Here is a 23,085-nt window from a genome sequence, read left to right as displayed (position 1 = left end):
GATGAATGAGTAGCATTGAAATCGATCATTACATAGCACATATGTATATTTAATGCATATATTTGTGCTGTGGGTGTACACTGAGATTTGAAAGAAAATCAAGGAAGAAAAAATTCCTTACCAACCCATGTACAGTATTTGTATTAGCTCCCTCTCTCTCTATCTGTTATATATTGATTATTTTCAGGTTGTGGGAGCGCGATCAGCCTTTGCAACGCCATTGGCCTACACTGTTAGAAAAAAAACAGAAGATTTTACAGAAGAAAAATTAAAAAACAGATTTTACAGAAAGAAGTTACCAAATCATTCTGTACATTGTTAAAATAGGAAAGATTTTTTACAATTTGTATATAATTTTACAGATCTGTTTTATAAAGGGGGAAAACAGTTTTTTACAATAAATTTTTAAGGTTACATACACCAAACATCTATTTTCTGTAATTTTACACAAATGTATGTAAGTTTACACAGTGCAGTATTAAAGATTACAGGTGTTCTCGAGACTCTGCTGCATTATTTTCAGTTTTTTAAGTAATTTTTTTTAACAGCGTATGGCGGCTTACCCATATTCCCATTTGTCTTTTCTTATGCATTTCTATGTAGTGCCTTTACCTGTGTCAAGTGTTTATTTCAGTTTAAATTATATGTTATATCACAACATTTTTCTTTTCCTGTCCTTCCTTTCTGTTTTTCTCTAGCGCTTTATTTCGTTAATTGTTGTTAAGTCATGCTACATGCGTATCCCGACTCAGGCATCTGCTTTCTATACGCCTTATTTCATATACAGTGCACACTGTATTTACAATCTTTATTTTGTAGTATATTTCGTGTGAAAATGGATGAAATGTCAATCAGAAAAAAATAAATGTTTAATTGATTTGAATTGAATTCGGGCGCCTATATAAAAAAAAATGGCAAGTAACATTCCTATTTTCTAGATTGCTAAAATAAGAGTTAGATTGTATTCTTTTATTATAAATCTGTCTCCTTTCTATAGTTAGTGTTGTTATATACTATGTAAACTTACTTTTTTTTTCTTATTTTCTTTCTCCCTGTCTTGGCTTCGTTCTCCCTCTTTCCTCTCTCTATTCCCTTTTCTATGATGATAGTACTATTCTCTTTACCTATTTGAGTCCTATTCATTACACTTTTATAATTTTATTTCCTTCTCTGTCCTTTCTTTCTTTACAACCTTTCTTTAGCTTTCTATCGGTTTTTGCAGTATAGGCCTACGTATTTGAAATGATCACAGTTATTGTCTTGCTAAAATGTATTATACTAATTGTTATCATGTTGAATGTATATATATATATATATATATATATATATATATAAAAAGTTCATTTTGTATCTCATATAGCAGAAGGATATTCATATCTTTATGTAGTGTCAATCATAATTGACAATATTTTGTCTTCTATGTTCTTCATGTCACCTCTTCTTCACCACTTTCTGTTTCTCTCTCTACCTCACTCAATTTTCTCTTTCTATTTGGAGGTCATACCCCCTCTCCCTCTCTTTGTTTCCATTACTCTCATTTTTCTTCTCTCTCTCTCTCCCTCTTTCCCCTTGCTTATTTCTCTCTTCCTCAATCTTCTATGTATGAGATACATCTTTTAATTTGATCTAAGTTTTGATTTAATACTGTAATTACGTTTCTGTTCACTTGCTGTGTTATATCGTACTTCATGAGTTTTTGTAAATTGACCCTTTCAACATGTGCTGCTGGTCATTTGTTATGTGCATATAAACAAATAAATAAATAAATAATAATACATTTCAAATTCTTTATCAATACAGTCGACAAAATGTGTAAGAGTAAAATTGTGCATCACCATTTAAAATGGACTCGCCCATCGTAATTTGAAGGATCATTCTACTTTATCTGATTTGGTCTGAGGGGCTTATATTTACTGTAACAATTGCATATACTTTATCACCTTTATATATTTCAATACTAATTTACATCTCAAGCAGATAGCCACACGACTTTTCCTATATTGCATATATACAAACAAGCATATTGCTCATATACATGGGGGTATATTAAATTTATATTTTTTCGATTACGTGTGTGCCTCTAACTGATGTAAGATTTTCATTAAAGTCATTGTTGTACATGCCTTTTATATTATATCATCATATTTGGAAGCGCCGTGGTGTAGCGGTTCTGACTCTCGCCTTGTAATCAGAGGGTCGTGTGTTCGAATCCCATCATGGCCTAGCGCCCTTTGGCAAGGCGTCAATTCACACTTTGCCACTCTCACCCAGGTGCTAATTGGGTACCGGTAGGAAACAACCGTCATTGTGGTTAGTTTAGCAAGTTTGCACCTGACAGGCTGCCTGGAATGCTATGATCTGAATCCAGTGACCGGGTAATAATAATTGTGAAGCGCTTTGAACAGTCGTAGATTGATAAAGCGCTTTATAAATGCCAATTATCATATTTCTGCCTATTGGTCAATATCATACTTCACGTATTGTTCGACTTTCGTGCATCTTCTTATAAAAGAATTCAATTAGTTGGATGTCTGGATGTGCGTAGTTTTTGTTCGTCGATCCCGATGCTTAATATTTCCCGAAAGAAGCAATAGGCGGGGGGGGGGGAAGGCGGTCTCTACTTTTGTGTTAAAATATCAGTTGATTCCAATTGGAATTCACAATGATTCTTTTACTATAGAGCTATAAACTGGTGCCTGATAATCATTGTTTCACTGCAGTCCACACTGCTAACAACTCATTCCGCATGTGTTTTCATATTTCAATTATACTAAAACATGCTTTCAGGGGGATCCGTTTTATCAATTATTCATATTTTTAAATTATGTATTTAATAGTATGCATGTGGTTTTCTTTTGAAAGCACGTTTATGGCAAAAATGATTTGAAGTGATTAGAAATGTACTTTGTTATAAAAGCCGGCTGTATTTTTCATAAATTTTGACGTGTTTTAAACTTTCAAATTTCCTGCTTCTCACTCTGTGTCATATTCTTCCCTGGACCTCTCTCCCTCTCTCTCCCTTTCTCATTCTCTTTCGCATCTTTTGTGAGGAATCGGATAAAAATCAAAAACATAAAACGAAATTAGATCGATTCATAACGTTTTATACAATTTGATAGATTCATATCAATATGTTTATTTACAAAAGAATGCTCTTATACACTGAAATATTTACTTTACTAGAATACATTACAGAATCTTAACAATATCCTAAGCACTTACACGAGTTGATTCAAAGCAGCGTGGACGAATATAATAATCATGCATAATATCAATTTCGAAGAACTCTGAATTTACAGTCTTGTGCTTGAATGGACTTTAAGCGAACCAGCAAAAACAAAATATTGATTTTCTTGACGGTTAGTTAAACAGAGGAGAACTAAGCATATAAATCTTATTGAAAAGAAAAAACCATGAATTTTATCACATTCATTTCATCATTGGTAAGCTGTGTATTATGTCGCCCTTTCATAGCAAGTATATTTCTACCCGCATCATAAAGTTGTTTATAGTTCGTCAGGTGGAGAATATTATAGGGCTACAATCATTCGATACTTTGATAGGAGTTCTGGAATTTGCTAACCAAAGATGGCAATATACCGGTACTTGCAAATGTTCTTCTTTGTTTATTTTGTGTTATAATATTACAATACGGATCTATATTCCCTGTAATTAATGGGGCTTTCTCAATACTGCTCGTGTGATCATTTGGTCACAATATATATTGCAAACAGTCGCAACGGTTGTGATACCTCCTTCCCATTGTCGTACGATCCTTTTACGAAAGCCACGATTGGCCTTTCGTAAAACCCCCTTTAACAATTGGTGGTGCGACTGCTTACAACCGTTGCGATTTTGTGCAACATATATTGTGACCGAATGATCGTAAACGATCGCACTAGCAATTGTGAAAGCCCCTTTACTGATCGCAAAAAAAAAAATTTGAACCATTCAAATTTTTTTATACGATCAATACGATTGCCACGACTGATCTGATGCGATCTGACTACGATTGCTCTACGATCAAGCACGCCGTTTGAATCGTAGCGTAATTCGTCACAGTGGATACTGGGTATAAGCAGTCGCACCATCAATGGAAGTGGATTAAGATATACATTTTAAAATACGAGCACGTTAATAGAATGGCAAATTATCGCATCAATATTTTACATTGCCTATACACACATGACATGATTCATAATCGCACATTACGTAACTTGAGTGTAGGTAGTGTTGAATGACTATACATAACATACAAACACATGCAGAAGCTCAAATTCTAATTTTAATATGTAATAGTATTCGAATAATTTGCTTAAGGTAACATAATCATTCTCTCAGCCATGTTTGTGATAATATTATAATGATACATAGATAACATATTGCACAAAATTATTTTATTTGATAATATCTTATATATTTTCTCCATCTTTTAGCTATTTACACTGAAAGGTAACTCACAGCATTGCACTATAAATTGCCCTTGGACTATAAAGCCTTTGAAAATTCCCCTTACAGTTAATTACCGGCTATTTATAATACTGTATTTACAAGGCACTTGTTCGTGAATATACAACCGTTGCGCCATATTTGCCCGTTGAGGTCTCTCTTTGATATTGATGAAGAGACATCCACTGCACGGGACAAATACAACGAGATCATTGTATTAAGGAGGGCCAGAAATCAATTACTTTAAGAATACTAGAAGACTCTGTATTGAGTTTCATTGGGTCGAGTTACACGGGCAAACCATCAACTCATCAATTCAACTTGATATAAACAATATTCGGAATGAGGGGGAGTTGCAAGAAAACAATTGCAATCAATCGCAAATTTCATGCAAATTTACAAGTGATATATTAATTATAACTCGAGCAAATCTATGCATACTTGCTGATATAATGAGCAGACAATCAATTGTAAATTTCCAATTTAAAACATGACTTTTACTTCACTTTTGGTCCTAATTAATGTTTTTCAATCAAGCGCAAGTTTTGGAAACTCCCTACAAGCATGACAAGACAGGGCGAGAAGACCCTGATCCCAATCATGCCAATAGAAATTGACTTGATGAATAAGAGCAGATAAGAACGAAAGATCCTCTATCTCGTGATACTCATCAATTTGACTTCTTGAGTGGAACGTTTCATGGAAGGACTCGTTGGACGTTCTATCCAATAAATCCTGTTTTATCTGAGAGTTCCCAAAGTAACAGTGCTCAGAACTCGCCCAATCAAAATCATATCCAACAACTTGTCGAACAAAAGTGATGATGAAACTCTCCCTAGGCTGTTGGAACCAGGATGCCGTCAAGCCGACTTCTAGAAGAAGTGAGGACCCTACAAACTGCGTGTCTTTCTCTTTTAGTATGTCGACTTGCACATAATCTTCTACTTGACTTGAGAAGAGCTTAGACTTTATCTCTCTGTCTGTAATTGTTATTGGCGATACTTTTTATTTTCTTCTCGAATTATCGTACTAACTAATCTTCTTGTTGTTCTATTCCGTTTATCCAAAGACGAAAGCCGCAACAATGGATTAACTATAACACTCTTAAAAAAGACTGGTCAAACCGAAGATTCTCTAGGTTTATATGTCCGACCGAGAAAAACAAATGGCAAAATCAACCAAATCAATGGTTAAAATATACCAAAAATTGGTTGATTTGGGTCAAAATGACGAATCTCTTGGTTGATATTATATCCGATCGAGAAAGAAATGGTCAAAATCAACCAACCAATGGTTACAATATACCAGAAATTGGTTGATTTTTACCCATTTTATTGGTCGGACACCTTAATATCCAGGAGAATGGTCATTTTGACCAATCCTTTTCTAAGAGTGTAGATGAATAATAGCGTCATGGCGTCACATGGCGGAGTTCATGTTAGCAGTGGCGTTCCTTGCTGTGTGACGTTCATAGAATGCCATGTTGGAGATGTTCGAAGAAAATCCATAAAGTCCTCAACGTTCAGAAAAAAAGTCGTGATCAAATCTGCATTATTGAAACGGAGAAAAATTATAGGCTGACTTTTAAATTATCATATCATCAGGTCGTTAATGTTCTCATTAAACACCGTTAATAACTGCTTCCTTTAATGTCCTTCCCCCCAAAAAATCATGCAAACAGTAAGCTAAATCCTATACGATTCGTAGCGATCAGAATTTCAAAGATATAATAACATTTGAGATGAACATTCCGGCCGATAAAACCTTAGCGATCAGAGTTCAGAATAGTGGTAAGGACTTCTGACATCGAAATTCAGTTTAGTTCGATCCTCCCTGTAGGAATAAAAGCAAATTCAATTTCAAATCGCAGTGACGTCATCATAAGCTGCGACTTAAAGCCGATTTGGACTTTACTCCGACCACAGGGCTTGCCGCAAAGCAAAACTGTGATTTAATCATTCCTAACATACTGCCAAACTTCAAATTTACTTCTTGGAATCTTCACATTTGATGCAAAATGCGAAAAAAACGACATCGGATTGCGTAGTGTGCGCTGGCCTCCAAATGTAAGAATAGGATGATAATGGATGACAATGAGAAAGTTATGCCATATTAAAAGTTGCACTTGATAAAACAAAAAATTCAGGTATTAGCACCGAGGAAAACGCAATATTTTCCCATACTCACCATTTATCATTTATATTATTCTTATATTTTACTATTTCGATACATTTTCATTTACATTTGTAATGGTTTGATTTTACTTTAAACATTTGGACTTTAGCTTTTAGAATTACCACAAACTGACGTCATCTAATTCTAAATTGCTACTGGGGGCTTACCGTTATAACTTTTGATATTCTTTAGGCCAAGGCTTTGCATCTCAAATTCGAAAGATTAATGCCAAGGGGCACATCCGGCTCTAGACTTGCCCCCTCCCTGTTGAAAATGAGGACTTTTCTTTGGGGGGCTTGTCAAATTTTCCTCGGGAAAATGTGCCTCCCCTTTTGGAAAATCCGGGATCTACCCCTGGCCAAAGCAATCTTCAGAGTCGCTTAAGCCCCTTTCACAATTGACGTACGACCTGTTTACGACCACCTGCAACAGTTTTTTCTTGTTGTTGCACGATCGATCCCTTGATGTCTTGCGAGCACTCGCAGTCGTTGTAGACGATCGCACAAACTCGAGGTGGTCGGAGGTGATCGTGACTGGTCGCATCTGAACTTTGAACATGTTCAAAATCCAAACGCGATCAAATACGATTGATTCACTCGCAACAGGTCGTACCATCGGTCGGGCGATCATCGTGTGAGTGTTGTTCAACGTTGTACGACTTGGTGCGAGAGGTGGCACAACTAAGTATAGTCGCATTTAGTCGACTGGAGGTCGTACAACACTTGCACATGTGCTGGAGACCTACAGAGACCAGTCTTGCGACTGGGTGCGATAATATGAGACTGTTGCAAGACCGATCGAAATTACGGCTTACTACATTCCACTCCCGTTGCATTCGCATGTATGCGACAGTTCAGCCCCTTTCACAATTGACGTCCGACCAGTTTACGACCGCCTGCAACAGTTTTTTCTTGTTGTTGCACGATCGATCTCTTGGTGTCTTGCGAGCACTCGCAGTCGTTGTAGACGGTCGCACGAACTTGAGGTGGTCGTGGCTGGTCACATCTGAACTTTGAACATGTTCAAAATCCGAACGCGATCAAATACGATCGATTCACTCGCATCAGGCCGTACCCGGGGTCGTACCATCGGTTGGGCGATCATCGTGCGAGTGTTGTTCAACGTTGTACGACTTGGTGCGAGAGGTGGCACAACTACATGTAAGTAGTCGCATTTACTTGACTGGAGGTCGTGCAACACTTGCACATGTGTAAGCGACCTACATGTACAGAGACCTGTCTTGCGACTGGTTGCGATAATAATATTGGCAATAAGACTGTTGCAAGACCGATCGCAACGGCTTACAACATTGCACTACCATTTCATTCGCATGTATGCGACCGTTCCACTCGCAATCCCTCGTGCAACACTCGCATGTGATCGCACGAGCACAATAAGAGCATATGCGACTTACTCTTGCAACGGGGTTTACTGGTTGTTTTTGTTGTACGACAGCTGTTGCAACTGTGAAAGCCTCTGTGCGATTATATGAGATGACTAGCGATTGATGCCTGTTGCAGCCTGTCGCACGACCAAAAGGTCGCAAATGGTCGTACGTCAATTGTGAAAGGGGCTTTAGTGGGGACCCATCAATAAGACATATCAGGGTCCCGTAACACAAATGATGGCGATTAATCGTACGCTTGATTTTCAAAATTATTATGAATCATGTTCGTAAATGCGATACATCGTTAAAATATATTGTGCTTTGATTGTAAAGCTTAGCGATCATAGCGTATAACATATTTTTTAAAGATTTATCGCATTTACTACATTTTCTCAGAGGCGGCTGAACATCAGGCTCGGACAAAGAAAATGGAGGGGCACCTTTTGTCTGCCAAACAATATGTGCCCCTCCACTTTCATTGTATGAACCTGACTTTCCGCCGCCTCTGCATTGTCTAATTAATCGTCAAAATCAGGTTCGATGACGTTTGCTCCGGCGGCAATTGCTCCGATTGAAAATATATACGATACACTAAACATGTAACCTTACCTCCTAAATTAAATAAACCCTAATCCTAGTTATTCTTAGATTATTGTGAACTAAATACTGTTATTACACTCCTAAATCTAACCCTATGACCTCTGAGATATCAAGACCAGGGAAACTGTCGCAGGAGCATGTGTCGTGTCACCTGTGCGGTATGCCCCAGATGAACTTTGATGGCATGGCTATAGTTTTAAATTAGATTTAAAGGTAAATGCTCGTTTTGGTAACGATATCAAAATGAGTTCGTACATTATCCAATGAAATGACCACCAAAGTGTCTGTTTGTATAAATAAAACGCATGTGCCAAAGGATTCTGGAAGAAATTGTGTAATTGCTAAGAAATCAGCAAATAAGCACAGGATTCGGGTAGAGCGTCGGGTCCGACGCTCAAAGCAATAATTATACACTGTCCCACGTGCGCTTATCTGTGTTGGGGAAGTTCAGTCTGAACATTTTTCAGCGTAGATTTCAAGAATTCACAAAGTTCAGTTTATGTAACTGTACCAGATCTAGATCCTCGATGATATACTGACAATCAAGCCTGGTTTTACAGACTTTCTCATGAAATCAGTGTTTACTGCAACTACTGGAATTTCTCTTTAAGTCACGTTCCATATTTCAACAGAGGGTTCCCACCGAATAGAGGACGAAACATAGGGGACCACTGCACTAGGCCATTTATCACGGTTAGGTAAACATGTTTCTATAGCCCTCCAACGGCCTCCAACCTGGTAAATTAAGGATGACGTAACTGGTACGTAAGACTCTCTACTTACGTTTTGTGTGTACGGTAGCTTGGTTGTGTTTACGGTAGGTTGCTATGGTAGTGAGCTCGGTTAACCTTCCCTCTGCGTCGTGCATGTTCATGTTCTACATGCCCGCCATGATGAAGATCATACCCGGGCCCAAGCCGACGAGAACCTTCTGCTCCAGGTCGATGGCCGCGAGGGGGACCACCAGGAAGAGGTCCCGGTGGAGCCATCGGTCTTTCATGCAATCGAGTCTTGGGCCCTTCCGGGGCGGGTGGTTCCAGAGCGTCGTGACTGAAGGGCGGCTCAAGGCCGTCATTACCGAAGGGACGTTCCATGATCGGAGGATGACCGTAAGGGAAGCGAGGTGGAGGAGGCGGTGGTCTCATTGGCTCGAAGATACGATCACGTGATCCGTGATGAAAGTCTGGCATGTGACGATCTACGTGACCACCGAAGTGTGGCGGCCTGTGGAAGTCTGGCGGATAGAGGGCGTCATTGCCATACTGGAAAGGTTTGAGGGAAATTTCGAGTGAGAGAGAGGGGGGAGAAGAAACCATATAAATGGAGTCCATTGTAATTATAATGTATTACAAGAACAAAAAGTACGGATTACGATCGAAACATTGAATCATATTTACACACATTAATTTGGTAGGCAGAATATGCTCATGTAGGCCTACCTAAAAAAATATCATGTAGTCCCTATTAAGCTATTCATCTATTTCTTATCATCATTATTGCGTTCTCTTTTCCATCTTCACCTTTCTTTTCTCATTCTAATTCAGTTCCGTCTACTTTCCCCTCCTTTTTTTTTTTCTTTAATTTTGGTTACTTTCCTTCTCGTCAAATTTCCTTTTTTATTCAATTCAGCATAATTCGATTTAATTTCGAGAATTCGCCCCATTATTTTGGCTGGTGACATTTCAAGCTAGGCCTAATACCCCCTCACCCCATGAACATACATGTTTACATTATTGTCACCCATGTTTTTCTACCAATGAAATTAAACAAGACAAGCCATGACAAATCGAATAGAAAGATGATAGGCCTGCGTGGGGTATCAGTCTTCTCATTCCCAGTGCACACGACAGAGCGAGACTAATCAATTTCTGCTTTGAATTTTAATACCACAAGGTGGCGCTCTACCCTACTACGTGATTGGGGATATTTCTAGGGCAAGAGAATAGACGAAAGATTTTACTTGACTCACCGGGTGACCAGCTGCTGTGATGATCAACGTGGGTTCTGATTGGTTGTTAAGATGAATGTAAAGACCAACCCCAGCACCGATCAGGCAGCCTAACCCAATCAGAATGATTAATAGTGCGCATGCGCATCTCTGTAATGTGCAGACTTCACTCCGAGCCGTCACGAGTGGTTGGTCGTCATCAAAGCTTGATTTATACGCCACCTAGTAACAAGAATGAAATAAAATCTAAAAACGTAATAAAACAATGTATTAAAAAATATGGCAACGAGGAGGGAAGGAAGTTGTCTTCAAGCACAGACTGAGGTTTGACACTTAAACTAGACTCTAGTCTGCTGTGCAAACCCTTCACTGGAGTTAGGGTCTGAATGTGATGCCTACTAATGCTCCGCTTGTGTACTGAAGGCAATTGATGCAGCAAATTTTATATGTGTTAGTCTTTGCGTAGAAACCCACTTGTTGATCAAAGTTTCAATCAGGGTCTGTGCCCTGGCTAGACTCCAAACCCGATATTTGTGTCAAGTAAGATAGGCAGCCACACTATACGTGCTATATGGGTGAATCTAGTCTCGTACTTCATACTATGCATTCTTTATTTTGCGGAAACCGAATGTTTTCGCCTGGTGACTAGGAAAGAAGAAGATAGAAATTGAGAATTCATGTTAAGAAATATTAAGCATTATCCGAAAACGGACGACTTTATTCACATTATTGCTCTGAAAGATCGCTATACAACAAAGAACTCTCGCTTGTCGGTGAATACCGCCATCATTGGTGAGAGATTCACAAGTTACTTGCAAATTAACCCATTGCCTACTGGTGATTTCTGTACAAAGTCTATGGGAATCACATTATTAAGTAGTCAACAGGCTAATCTCAGATTGAGAAATACTAAAATCTGGCGAAAAATCAAGGCTTTAATTGTACTTTCCTGGCACGGGACACACTCCCAAATTTCCTTTTGGCACTTGAGAAAAGACTTACAATTGAAGACGTCACCATATATTATGGATTGGATGCATATAAGACCATCTTTGTTTCCTGAAGTTAGCTATTCCCAATCAACGCCCCACAAGCAATCAGAAACACCTGCTATCTTCTACATTTGTTAGTAGTCATGCTGTTTAATCTACTGGCATTGTGAAAACAAACATTGACATTTTTATTTATGATCTATATTTTTTTCGTATTCATATTATTATTTTATTTCATTGTGATAACGAAATTGATAGGTTGATTCATTTTATCTAATTTGAAATTAAAGCAAAAACTTCATTCACAACATAACATTAAAAATCTGGTAATAACCCTCAATTGTAATCGGTATCTTTTCTGAAACAGAAAAAAGCAATTACAATTTACCTTTAAATTAATCACTCAAGGTCAGGTTGCCCAGAACGCCTAATCCCAAATTTATTTTTCGCCCCCCCCCCCAAAAAAAAAAAAAAAAAATTACTTTAACTGTAAAACAATTACTAAACCGTTTTTAATATGTTATTCTATTGTAATAACCAAATTGGTTAAGTGTCAATCAAAAATGAAATTACTAGGGAATGTTATATTAACCCATTGCCTATTGGAACCTGGTGATTCCTGTACAAAGTCTATGGGAATCACAAAATTCTGCAGTCAACAGGATGACATTTAAAATTTGCTCCCGTGTCAAAAACCCCTGTCCAATTTTTCAAAGTTTAAATTTCTTGTGTTGTCGAAAACAATTCAAACAAAACACGACGAACTTTAACCAAGCGAAACACAGCATGGCTCCTGTTAAAAGTAATTGTCTTAGCCGAAATTTTGGCAGAGCAATGTGGATGAGTCACGCGTTATTATCCAGGGATATAATAGAAGATTGAGAAAATTCTAGAGGCCTTCAAACCAAAACAATTGGGGGAAAATACATAAATCATTGTGAAGATACACAATGAACAAAGCCTAGATTGCAGGGTGGTGTGGGCCTGAAGGCTACGATTCGGGAAAATAGAGAGGGATATTCTTTTATATGTCCTTCTTCTTTATATCAATTTCCATCAATCCAGTGTATTTTGGAACCAGATATGAATAACATATGTTGCGTTTGGTGAGCTGAAAGGGGGCTATTATAGTACGTGTAGGGAGTAGAATTTGTGGCGCACATGGGGTGGGGGTGATGGTTTTGAACATGTCCAAATCCTTTATGCGTGGATATATTATCAATAATAAAAGATGTCAATGGATACACAGGCTTTTTGGTTTTGTTTTGTGTTCATATTGTGCTTATTTCATGGATTGTATTGTGGTTGATAATGGGCGATTTTTAGAGAGAGGTAGTGGTTTGAAGCTATGTTAGGATGCTGAGGATAAGATCAGGTTTCACTGCCCATGTTAATCATTAATTAAAGAGCAGAGAACGTTTGGCTGGAAAAGGGACAGTTGTTGATCAGAAAATTTGGGTGGTGAGAGGATGCATTGCCCATACAGGGAATACATCCTCTCACCTTGTAGTCCAGTAGAAATTTGTCATACCTGGAAAAATTGTTCAGTACAAGGTTTTTTTGTTGATTTGTGTTCTAGATGGATATTGAAGTAAATTCAGCTTGGTTGCCACCTTGGCAACCTTGAGCATTTGTTTTAATTAGCCTAATTAGCATAATCATCTAATTAGCATATTACGATATATAATATGCTACTTCTCTTAAACCGGAAAGATTGAAAACATAAATAATATTATTTTTCTAAGAGGTTCTGTGACGAGGAATCGATTCATAACAATAATTTAAATATATACAGTGAGAGTACATGATTGATTCAAAATAAATACAAAACAAGCAGTGTAAAAAAAACGCATTGTAAATAAATGATGATAACAAAATTGCAATAATAAATAAAGGTTATGAGTGAGAAAACAAAATGACAAAACAGTAAAATTAACATTCTTGCCCTTAATCATTACATCTTTTTATAAATCATTATCATATCCTATATTTACGTTACTAAATATATGCATACATTAAATACAATCAATTCCTTAGTTTCTTTCAAGCAGGAGATAAGTCGTCTAATCCTCGTTACACAATCGTATTATGGGGTCATACAATTGATTTTCACACTTAAAATGCACACAATAATAAGCAAAAGATCAATCTTAGCTATCAACTCTTAGATCATGGAGGTAAAAAGAATGGAATGACAACGATATGCAAATAGCTTCAAATTTCTAAATAAGTACAAAAGAAATACACAGGTGCAATGTAGCCTTTGGTGGCGACCTGTGATGCCGCCATTTTCATGGAAAAACAGAAAATTGATTTTTGGCGAAAATAGATAACTGGGATATTTCCATTTTTATTTGAGCACAAACATAGATATTGAACATAATGAACAAAATATATCAAATGCGTATTGTGTTCTGATATTGGGTAAAATACTGAATGATAACCGTTTCAAAATGTGATAAAACCGAATAATTTGACATTTTTTAATCAACATTTAGATCAATCTTTAAGTTTTGTGTTACGTGGTGCTGATATCTTCATACGATACGACGGCTGATTAGAAACCGAGGCCTTCTCCGGAGAGATTCAACCCACAGTTATATACCCCTGTGCTTAAACTAATTCATATTTGATCTGTGGGGAAATCTATCTTGGCGTATGGATGATCCCACTAGGATAACACCTTGAGCCAAGGAAAGTAATGAATAGATGATGAAATAGATAAGAAAAAGAAAGAAGAAGGAAAAAGAAACATGGGATGTATTGATAAAGAGAAGGCGGTTGGCTTGATGTAACGCGAGATTAATAAGAATATGAGCAGATGAGGAATATGTAAACCAGGCGTCATTCCATTATGTTTAAGAAGGATAAATTATACTGTTTCTCCTAACATTTTTCGCTTTTTATATACAGACATAAGGTTTATACAAAATATGGGGGATAGAAAGAGTGGAGAAATATATTACGCACACTCACACACACATGCCATTTAAAATGGTTGAGTCTTTTAAGCACATTCATCATTCGCAATAGGTTTATTCATTGACCTGTCAATAGCGTTTGACACGAACAATCATACTATACTTTTGTCAAAATTGAGGAACTTTGGTATCCGTGGCACTTCCCTTGAACTGGCAAGTTATCTACAAATCGTAAAAAAATGCATACATATTCAACAGTGTATAGTCCGAATATAAGACAGTAACATGTGGAGTACCACAAGGGTCATTACCTGGCCCACCTCTGTTCATTTTATTTACCAATGACATATATCTCACGTCCAATCTCCTTTCCTTTATCATGTACGCTGACGATACCATCATTTTATATTGTAACAAAAATCTTTATCAATACAGTGTGAAGCTGTTAATACTGAGCTGATAAATGTCTGTAAATGGTTTCGTGCAAACAAACTTACAATAAATTATAATAAATGCAATTACATGATATATCGTTTCTCTACATGGCATATGAATCTCGATTTTCTGAGGAGTACATGGCTTTTAAAAACGTTTCATAAAAATAAACTACTTATTCTTGACTACTTTCTTCCAAACTTTCAGGATCTTAAAACGCTAATTGGTCAAAGCTTTACCATGGTGCTGTTTTCATTCAACGTCCTTTTGTTTTCTATTTGCCTCTTTATCGTCGGTGGAGTCCATAGAGTTTTGAGTGTACTGAACATGGTGAATAATAATGGTACATGTTGTTGGGTATCGCTTTGTCGTTAGAAATGAATCTTGAATATTGTTGTACAAACACTTTCTGAACGGAAGACCACATAAAGAAGCCTTCCCAGGGTCCTGCGTCTGTCATTGTGTTTATCTGACAATCTTCAAGAAATAAGGGGCAGAGGGAAGTGTGTCATGAAGTAATGTTCAATGATCTTTCACTGACAACTGTTACAATCTACTGAAATGCTTGAATCTGATTGGTTGAGGTGGTATTTGTGAGTGAAGATGACTGACAAAGCGGTGCGTGAAAACCTCCCCGAATGATTTCCCCAGTGGATCCCCCTTGCCAACGACATTGAGGGTAGATTCATCGTCATGGTTATACTGTTACCATGGTAACGTCTCCTCAGGTCTTGAGAATTAGGTTGTCAACGGGTATAAGTCACAGATGTGTTTGTGTCCCATTCGTGTCACGACATTTGCTCCGGCGACATTTGCTCCTGTCTTGATATCTCAGCGGGCATAGAGTTTGGAATTAGGATTGTAATATAGATTTTGGTTCAGAATAATGTAAAGATAAGGATAAGGGTTTATTTACTTTATGGTGGTTAGATTTTATTTTTGGCTTAATGTGTAGATTTTCCATCGGAGCAATTGTCGCCGAAGAAAATGCCATATAACTGTTCCATTCTTATTGAATTATTTTCAAGGAATTTCACTATGTTTAAATTCGAGTCACTGAAATACTAAAACAAAACATAAAATGCACTTCAACATTATTTCTTGACAATCAAGATATTCTGGGCACTGACTGGTAGATCTCCCATGCATGTTTTTACTTCACCACATAAACTTCTAAAAACTTAAGACAAGAAAATCAGATAAAACTAAATCCCCAACAGGAAAAAGGTATATGTACAGTATATTTCAATTATGCCACATTCTTCCCTTTCAAGAATCAAAGTGAAAGATAAGTTTTTAAAGAAAATCTGAAGTGGCATTTGAATTAAAAAGCAACGATTCCATTCACACAATTTCAAAATTCAATTCCAAGTGTTAATTCATTAAATGCATATACATTTATAACGCGGTCGCCAACTGTCCTAGTTACGTTGTAAAAGTAGACGAGTTAAAGTCTGCCATCTATAGCTTAATTTTCCTGGATGAGGGGGGTCATTTTCATAACTTATATTTGGTTGGATTCAGGAATGACAAATTAAATCCATTTTGATCCATCACAGAGCCTTATACAAATTCAACTATCATATAACCTTCCTTGCATTAGACTTTAAACCTACGAAGAAAGGGAAAAGGAATGAAGATGGAGAGAGAAAGAGGACGGGGGGGGGGCATTGGAAGAGAGAAAAGCGGAAGAGAGCCAATAGAGAAACAATGGAAATAATGCGTTACTGCATGTGAACAGAGTTTATTTATCACTCATTATAAGTAATAAATAAATGAGAGGAAAGTAGATCGTTCCTGTATAAAACAAAACAACAAATATACATGTATTCGCTGTAAAGCCACATCGTTGAGTGAGTACACCAGCGGGCCAGGCGTCAACTTTTCCTATGTTGCAGACGTCTAACCCGACGATTTGAAATTGCGTGGTTATTTGAATAGGGTTATACTCCTATTTTCCTTCTAACTACCCTTTCCTTCCCTCCCTTTTTTCAGAACTTGAAAAATTACCAATCAGGGAACGCGGAACGGTGTACGTGCGGAGCAGGGGGGGGGGGGGGGACTGTGCATGCTAAAAAAAAATCACAACCGGATCGTAATTATTTTACGTTTTAGTACACTGTTTTGAAAAAAAAAGTATTGTGGGGGTGACCCTCCCCTCCCCGGTTCTGCGCCCCCTGTCAATCACAACCTTTTGCTAACAGTATACTTTGCGTGGACTACAATAAGAAATAAAATCTAATGAGGTAGGTTAATGAACATTAGGTAAGATCCTTCCTTTGTCAGAGGCCAAGGGATAAACGTTGATTACCTTTAATCATTGCCACTTTACTATATTCACGTGTTCATACAGCCTAGATTATCAAATGCATCACTCAAATAGAGAGAAAACTAGCATAAACAGATATCTAATAGTAAAAAAATAAGAATGATATTCCATTCTTGGAAAACTATATATCACCACAAAAGACATTATGAATGTTAATTGTAATAGTATAACATATAATTAGAATCATGCAGGATGCTTAAGGCTATAACTGCTTACTTCGTCAAGGAATGATTATCTGCGTTCATTCACCGCCATACGATACATCTGACGACATGATAATCGTTACAGCGAAGAAGAAATCCCCTCTTAATCCACATTCCATTTCTACTCTGGAAACTTGAGTCGAGTAACCATGACAACCAACCAAATCGATTCCGGGATAAATTTATGAGAAGATAATGTAAGTTATAAGGTGTCATTGTGTCTCTGCTCCATATATCTTACATGTACATACAAACTCGTAAATGTCTATCAATTTAATTAACCAACTGAAGTCACCATCCTTCTATATCCATCCAAACTTCTTAAACTTTTCCCTTTTTTTATTTTTGTAGTATACACTTTCGCCCCTCCCCCAACCTTCCCACAAGTAGAACGTGACATGTATCCTGAGTGCATTAATATGATCGATTTTTTGAAAGCATGGGCCCCTTGGCTGTGTTACCTAAAAGGAATCTTGTACCATGCATACAGTAGAGTCTGAAAAAGAGATAAGGTTCCCAGAAACTACTAAGGGCCTTTTCACACGTAAATTTTGAAGCATCGTTGTAATGATGATTGCTGTTGTAGTCGTGACGTGACTGTGATTATCGTTCGTGATCCTAATCATGTTATAGTTTGGTTTCACACTTGCTAAATATTCGTCATTAGCCTTATTTTTCACTGGAATTATCATTCAAATTACGATTTTTTTTCCGAGTGAAAGGGCAGGTCGTGAGGAAGAAAAAGGGGAAGGTGATATCTTGATTAGTTCTGTAATTATTTAATATGCTAATCTGATTAAAAATTTGCCAAAAAAATTGGCTATTGTATTCTTATTAAGTCATCAAATTTAAGTAACCTTTTGTAGTTCTAGTTGTTCATACAACAATGAATTCGTATTTCTTCTTATCTATATATTTAACCAGTTCATGCTAAAAATAAATCTGAGCATGTTATTCTGTATAGATATATTTTGATAGATGAATGGATATATATATTCATATATGTATATATATATATATATATATATATATATATTTATTTATTTATTTAAATATATAAGTGTGTGTGGGTGTGTGTGTGTACATAAAACCAAATATAGCCCTATGGGCGAAAATTTGATTCAAACTTGTCTCTCTTCATTCATCTTGTGTATTGTACACACACAGATGATGTGGACCAAATCCAACACCCCCCCCCCCCCCCCCCCTGCTTCTACAGTGCGGCAGTTGGCCAAAGACAGCTGTCTGGTAGTGTTTACTAATTAATACACCATTTAACATAAAAAAACCTATTAAATATAAGGAAAAAACGGAATCACAAAATGATAAAAATCTCTAGCTAAAATGGTAGGGAATATACAATCACACTTAGTTTGGAGTAAACCCAATGTGCGTTTGTAAAGTAAAACTGTTGTTGAACGGTTAACGGTACAGGCATTCACTGAAAATAATTGTAATTTCTGTATTTGTCGTTTTACATTGTTATCAAATAAAATCAATCAAAGACAGACATCTTCTGGTGCATATAAATTATGATTGTAGATGTGAAAATATTTCAGGAAAGAACTGTAATAACAGAACAAAAAATGAATATGAAACTGATAAATTTCGGCTAATTTCCGGTTACACGCATTTATGGTGAGCGTGACATAACTTATTTTACACGAAGGCCTCTCATAATGTTATTTTTAAATGTTAACAATGTAATAGGTCGGTGGATATATCTCACCCTGTTCCACTTTTCCCCCAAGACGTTCAATTACAGATCTATTAGGTTCTCTTGGTTGTTGTAGGGATTTATTGATTCATCATAACGCTATTGGCAATACCTGTTCCCAATCTGACAATTATTCTCAACACAAACAGTTAAAACAGGGTAGACGCAAATATCACGAGTTCATATCACTGGCCTCGATTCCCAGTAGAAATGCCACGCGTTAAGATGGTTATCCCGAAGCAAGACACCTGTGTTCACACGCCTACCTATCGGACATGTAACTTTTAAAATGAATAATGATTGTATGTGGAAATTCATCTGGAAATTTATTTACAGAGATTTACTAACAATTGTGAACATGAACATGATCATGCGTATTTTTTTAATGTTGCCCTCCGACGCGTTGGATGCAAAGTATCCTAGTCATCAATTGGGTTAATTATTCATTAATTTATCCTTTCAGATTGATTCCTCATTTAATACACAATAAAGAAAAACAAGAACAAAGATGGGGGAGGTGCTGTCTCGGGGCATCGTATTCTATAAAAATTTGAAAAAGCATGTATAATGATCACATATCGCCTTGTTAGATGGCGATTCGCGGTGGTTCGCCTGTTGAGTTGCGCGCAATCAAAACCCTAGAGACATGTTAGAGTTTGGCCAATTCGTTTTCTGTGGATTACAGCAAGGCGTATTATAATAGTGCTTTGTTCGGCAAGCACGGTTCAAAGGAAGCTGCGAAACTTTGTAACCTACCTAGGATAAACTCCATCATAGCGTGATCTGACTGCATCAAAATTCCGTCGGTAAATTGCCAATTCGTCCACTTACCACATGGTCTACCTTCATTTATTCTAATGCCATTCCTCCATCAACATTTCGCCTACCAACCATTTGGTTCAATCATCACTTCGTCTAAACACCAGTTGTATAGGACCATTTCTTCTCATAACCAGCTGGTCTATTAATCGTTTTATTTTCATTTATTTTGCCCGATTAACATTTGGTCTAATCAGAACAAACTTATGGACTAAATGGCTATTGGACCAACTGGTTCTTGGACGAAATGGCGAGCGAACGCAATGACAATTAGACCATGTGGATATTGGACGAACTGATCGTAGACCAAATGATAGTAGACGAGTTGGCAATTTGATGAATTGGCATTGGACCAAATCAAACTAAACCCAAAATTCGGGGTAAAGCGCCGTAATTCGCCATTTTACTCAGCGATGTGTGATCATGAAGTGTTGGTAGTTGACTAGTTGTCGCCTGGACACCAATTCGATTGGAAACCACCTGTTTCGTCGTGTCTAACCGAGTATGATTCACCATTAATGAGGAAAGATGAGAATCACACTGAGATGACGAGTAGATGATTAAGACCGTAAAGGTCAAGTCCAGTTTTGGAAAAATCCTGGAGCGACTGGATTTGGTCTCTTGTTATATTTAGTTAGTTCGTTGGTTATTTAGTCAGCTGGTTAGACAGTTAGACAGTTAGTTATTCAGTCAGTCAGTTAGTTCGTTAGTTAGTTATTTAGTTAGGTAGTTAGGTAGTTAGAGGCAAAAAGTGAATGATCCAAGACAGCTTATTCAACCCCTTTGATGATCAGATAATGATGCATGATGTAATGATAGTAACGACAACAACAAAAACAATTTCATTTTATTTGGAATTTATAGTATTACACTGTACAGTTTGTAGGTGTCTTCGGTTGTGTTTATTAAAGAAAACTTTCATTTACATGATTTAATACACACGACCTGGAATAGCTGTTTTGTTCTCCTTTCCGGCAAACATGGTTAAATTACCGAGAGGAAATTATAATTTATGTTACCTTTTCTTTTAAAGATGCAAATTATATTACATTTCTGAATATAAATTGCCTTTTTTCATATATTAGTTGGATGCATTATAATGTGTTGATGAATCTGTCGCTCCACCCTTTCTCCCTATCTCTTCCTTACACCCTCCCCTTCCTCTCCCCCCCCCCCCCCCCCCTCTTTCTTCATTTTTTACTCTCTTTCTCTCTCTATGTCCGTGCGTCAATCCAACCTATGTCCACGTCTCTTTCGCATACATAGACACACCGACCCTAACCAATGCTCAAGCACACACACACCCTACCTGTCAGTACCTCACCTCTCCTTCCCACTCTCTTCCCCTCCCTCTCTTTCTCTCTACCCCTCTCCCTTTCTTTCTCCCTCTCCTTCTTTTATACCTCCTCTCTCAGCGCACACACATCTTTATATTTTTCTCTCTTCATCTCTTTCCTCCTCACCCTCTATAGATAATTTGAAAACAATATCCAATTGCCTTCCCGCAATTATCACCCGGTGTGAAATTTCATTGGAACTCGAATAGCAAAAAAGTATGTCGTTCCGAAACCAAGGTCCTACATTCTAAACTTTTGTATATTACATACAGTGTCATAGTACGTCATTACCATGGAAACGTTGATGTAAGAAAAAAAAAGTTCATTTTATCTATAAAAAAAAGGTTTGTAATCTCTATGGAAGGGATGATAACGGGGCTTAAGCCGCTTGGCATCATCTACAGATGTCTGCTCTTCTAGTATGGCATGTCAGGTTTTAAATATTTGATGGCGCAGAGAGAGTGAGATACAACAGCACACTGTTAAAAATGAAACTGTAAAAAACAGTAATTATTACTGGCAGCTGGGACTCACAAAAAGTATAAACTGTGTAATTACGATGGGCTGTAAAAATGCAAAAATACTGGATAACTGTAAAAATATATATATATATATCATTCATTTAACATTAAAAATCGCGGTTAATTTACAAATACGAACACTATTTATACGATATATGCATTGCGATCAACGTAAAAACACGAGTTTGTTGGTATTTTTACAAAGAGTAATATATTTTACTTTGTTTTACATCTAATGTGTAATACATATCACTGCACAAATACGTTTGGTTTGTTAAATCATTGTGTCGTCTGTAAGGTAAACATCCTGTTAATTTCCTAATTTTTCTTTTTTTTTAATTACTAGTATATTTAACAGTGCAGGAGAGGCAAAAGTAACTAAAAATACAGCTTAATTATCATTTGAACAGAGTGACGTAATTATGAAAATACAAATGGTGAAGAAAACTCAGTAAACATTGAGTGATATGCAAGGCAAGGTTGATAATACACATGGGTCGTCTAAGGGATGAAAACAATTGGATTGTGAGTAAAAGTAATATCTACATCAGGGATGAAGACAGCCTCCATACATTCATTGACCACATCAATTCCTTCCACAGGACCATCAAATTCACTTCTGATTTCTCCCAACAGGAAACCCACTTCCTTGATGTTACAGTCCAGAAAAAGTATAATGGTATCACCATTACCCTATACTCTAAACCCACAGATACCCACCAGTATCTCCACTCATCCAGCTGCCACCCCCGTCACTGCAAAACCGGCATCGCTTACAGTCAAGCCCTCAGACTTCGCCGTATCTGCTCCGAGGACCCTGATTTTTCCTTCCATGCCAGGAATTTGCAGAAACATCTCTGTGCCAGGGGCCACGGGGCCAGGGCAGTCCAACTGGCAATTAACAAAGTTCGTTCTCTCCCCAGATCTGAAGTTCTCAAACCAAAAAGTGACAAGGAGACCACCGACAGAATACCGCTTGTGACCACCTTCCATCCCAATCTACCCCCTCTCCGCAAAATCCTGTTTGATAACCACCACATTTTACACACTTCTGATCGTCTCCAACAGGCCGTTCCCGATACTCCCCTTCTAGCATACCGACGGCCACCGAATCTCAGGGACCTCATTGTTCGTGCTGAAGTGCCCTCCCTCACTAACCATTCTTCTCCCATACAGCATGGCACCTTCAAATGCACCAGCAACAGGTGCATCATATGTGAAATACACCTTCACGAGGGCGATACTTTCACCA

The 23,085-nt window shown here is 37.4% G+C and overlaps 1 protein-coding gene across 1 annotated transcript in view; it reads right to left on the bottom strand.

Moving 5' to 3' along the window:
• Nucleotides 1-3,096: 3,096 nt before the first annotated feature.
• The window catches only part of LOC129263729 (uncharacterized), a 34,384-nt gene continuing 14,395 nt past the window's right edge, over nt 3,097-23,085 (bottom strand). Inside the window, exons 2-4 of the mRNA XM_064100432.1 lie at nt 10,581-10,781; nt 9,395-9,873; nt 3,097-5,995 (exon numbers count right to left, since the gene is read on the bottom strand). Coding sequence (XP_063956502.1) covers nt 9,424-9,873; nt 10,581-10,781 — 651 coding nt within the window. The 3' untranslated portion in view covers nt 3,097-5,995; nt 9,395-9,423. The remainder of the gene's footprint in view (nt 5,996-9,394; nt 9,874-10,580; nt 10,782-23,085) is intronic.

Source organism: Lytechinus pictus, chromosome 6 (genome assembly GCF_037042905.1).
Source record: "Lytechinus pictus isolate F3 Inbred chromosome 6, Lp3.0, whole genome shotgun sequence".
In the NCBI taxonomy this organism is placed as follows: Eukaryota; Metazoa; Echinodermata; class Echinoidea; order Temnopleuroida; family Toxopneustidae; genus Lytechinus; species Lytechinus pictus.
Note: the sequence above shows the minus strand (reverse complement) of the source record. Positions and strands in the feature narration are given on the sequence as shown.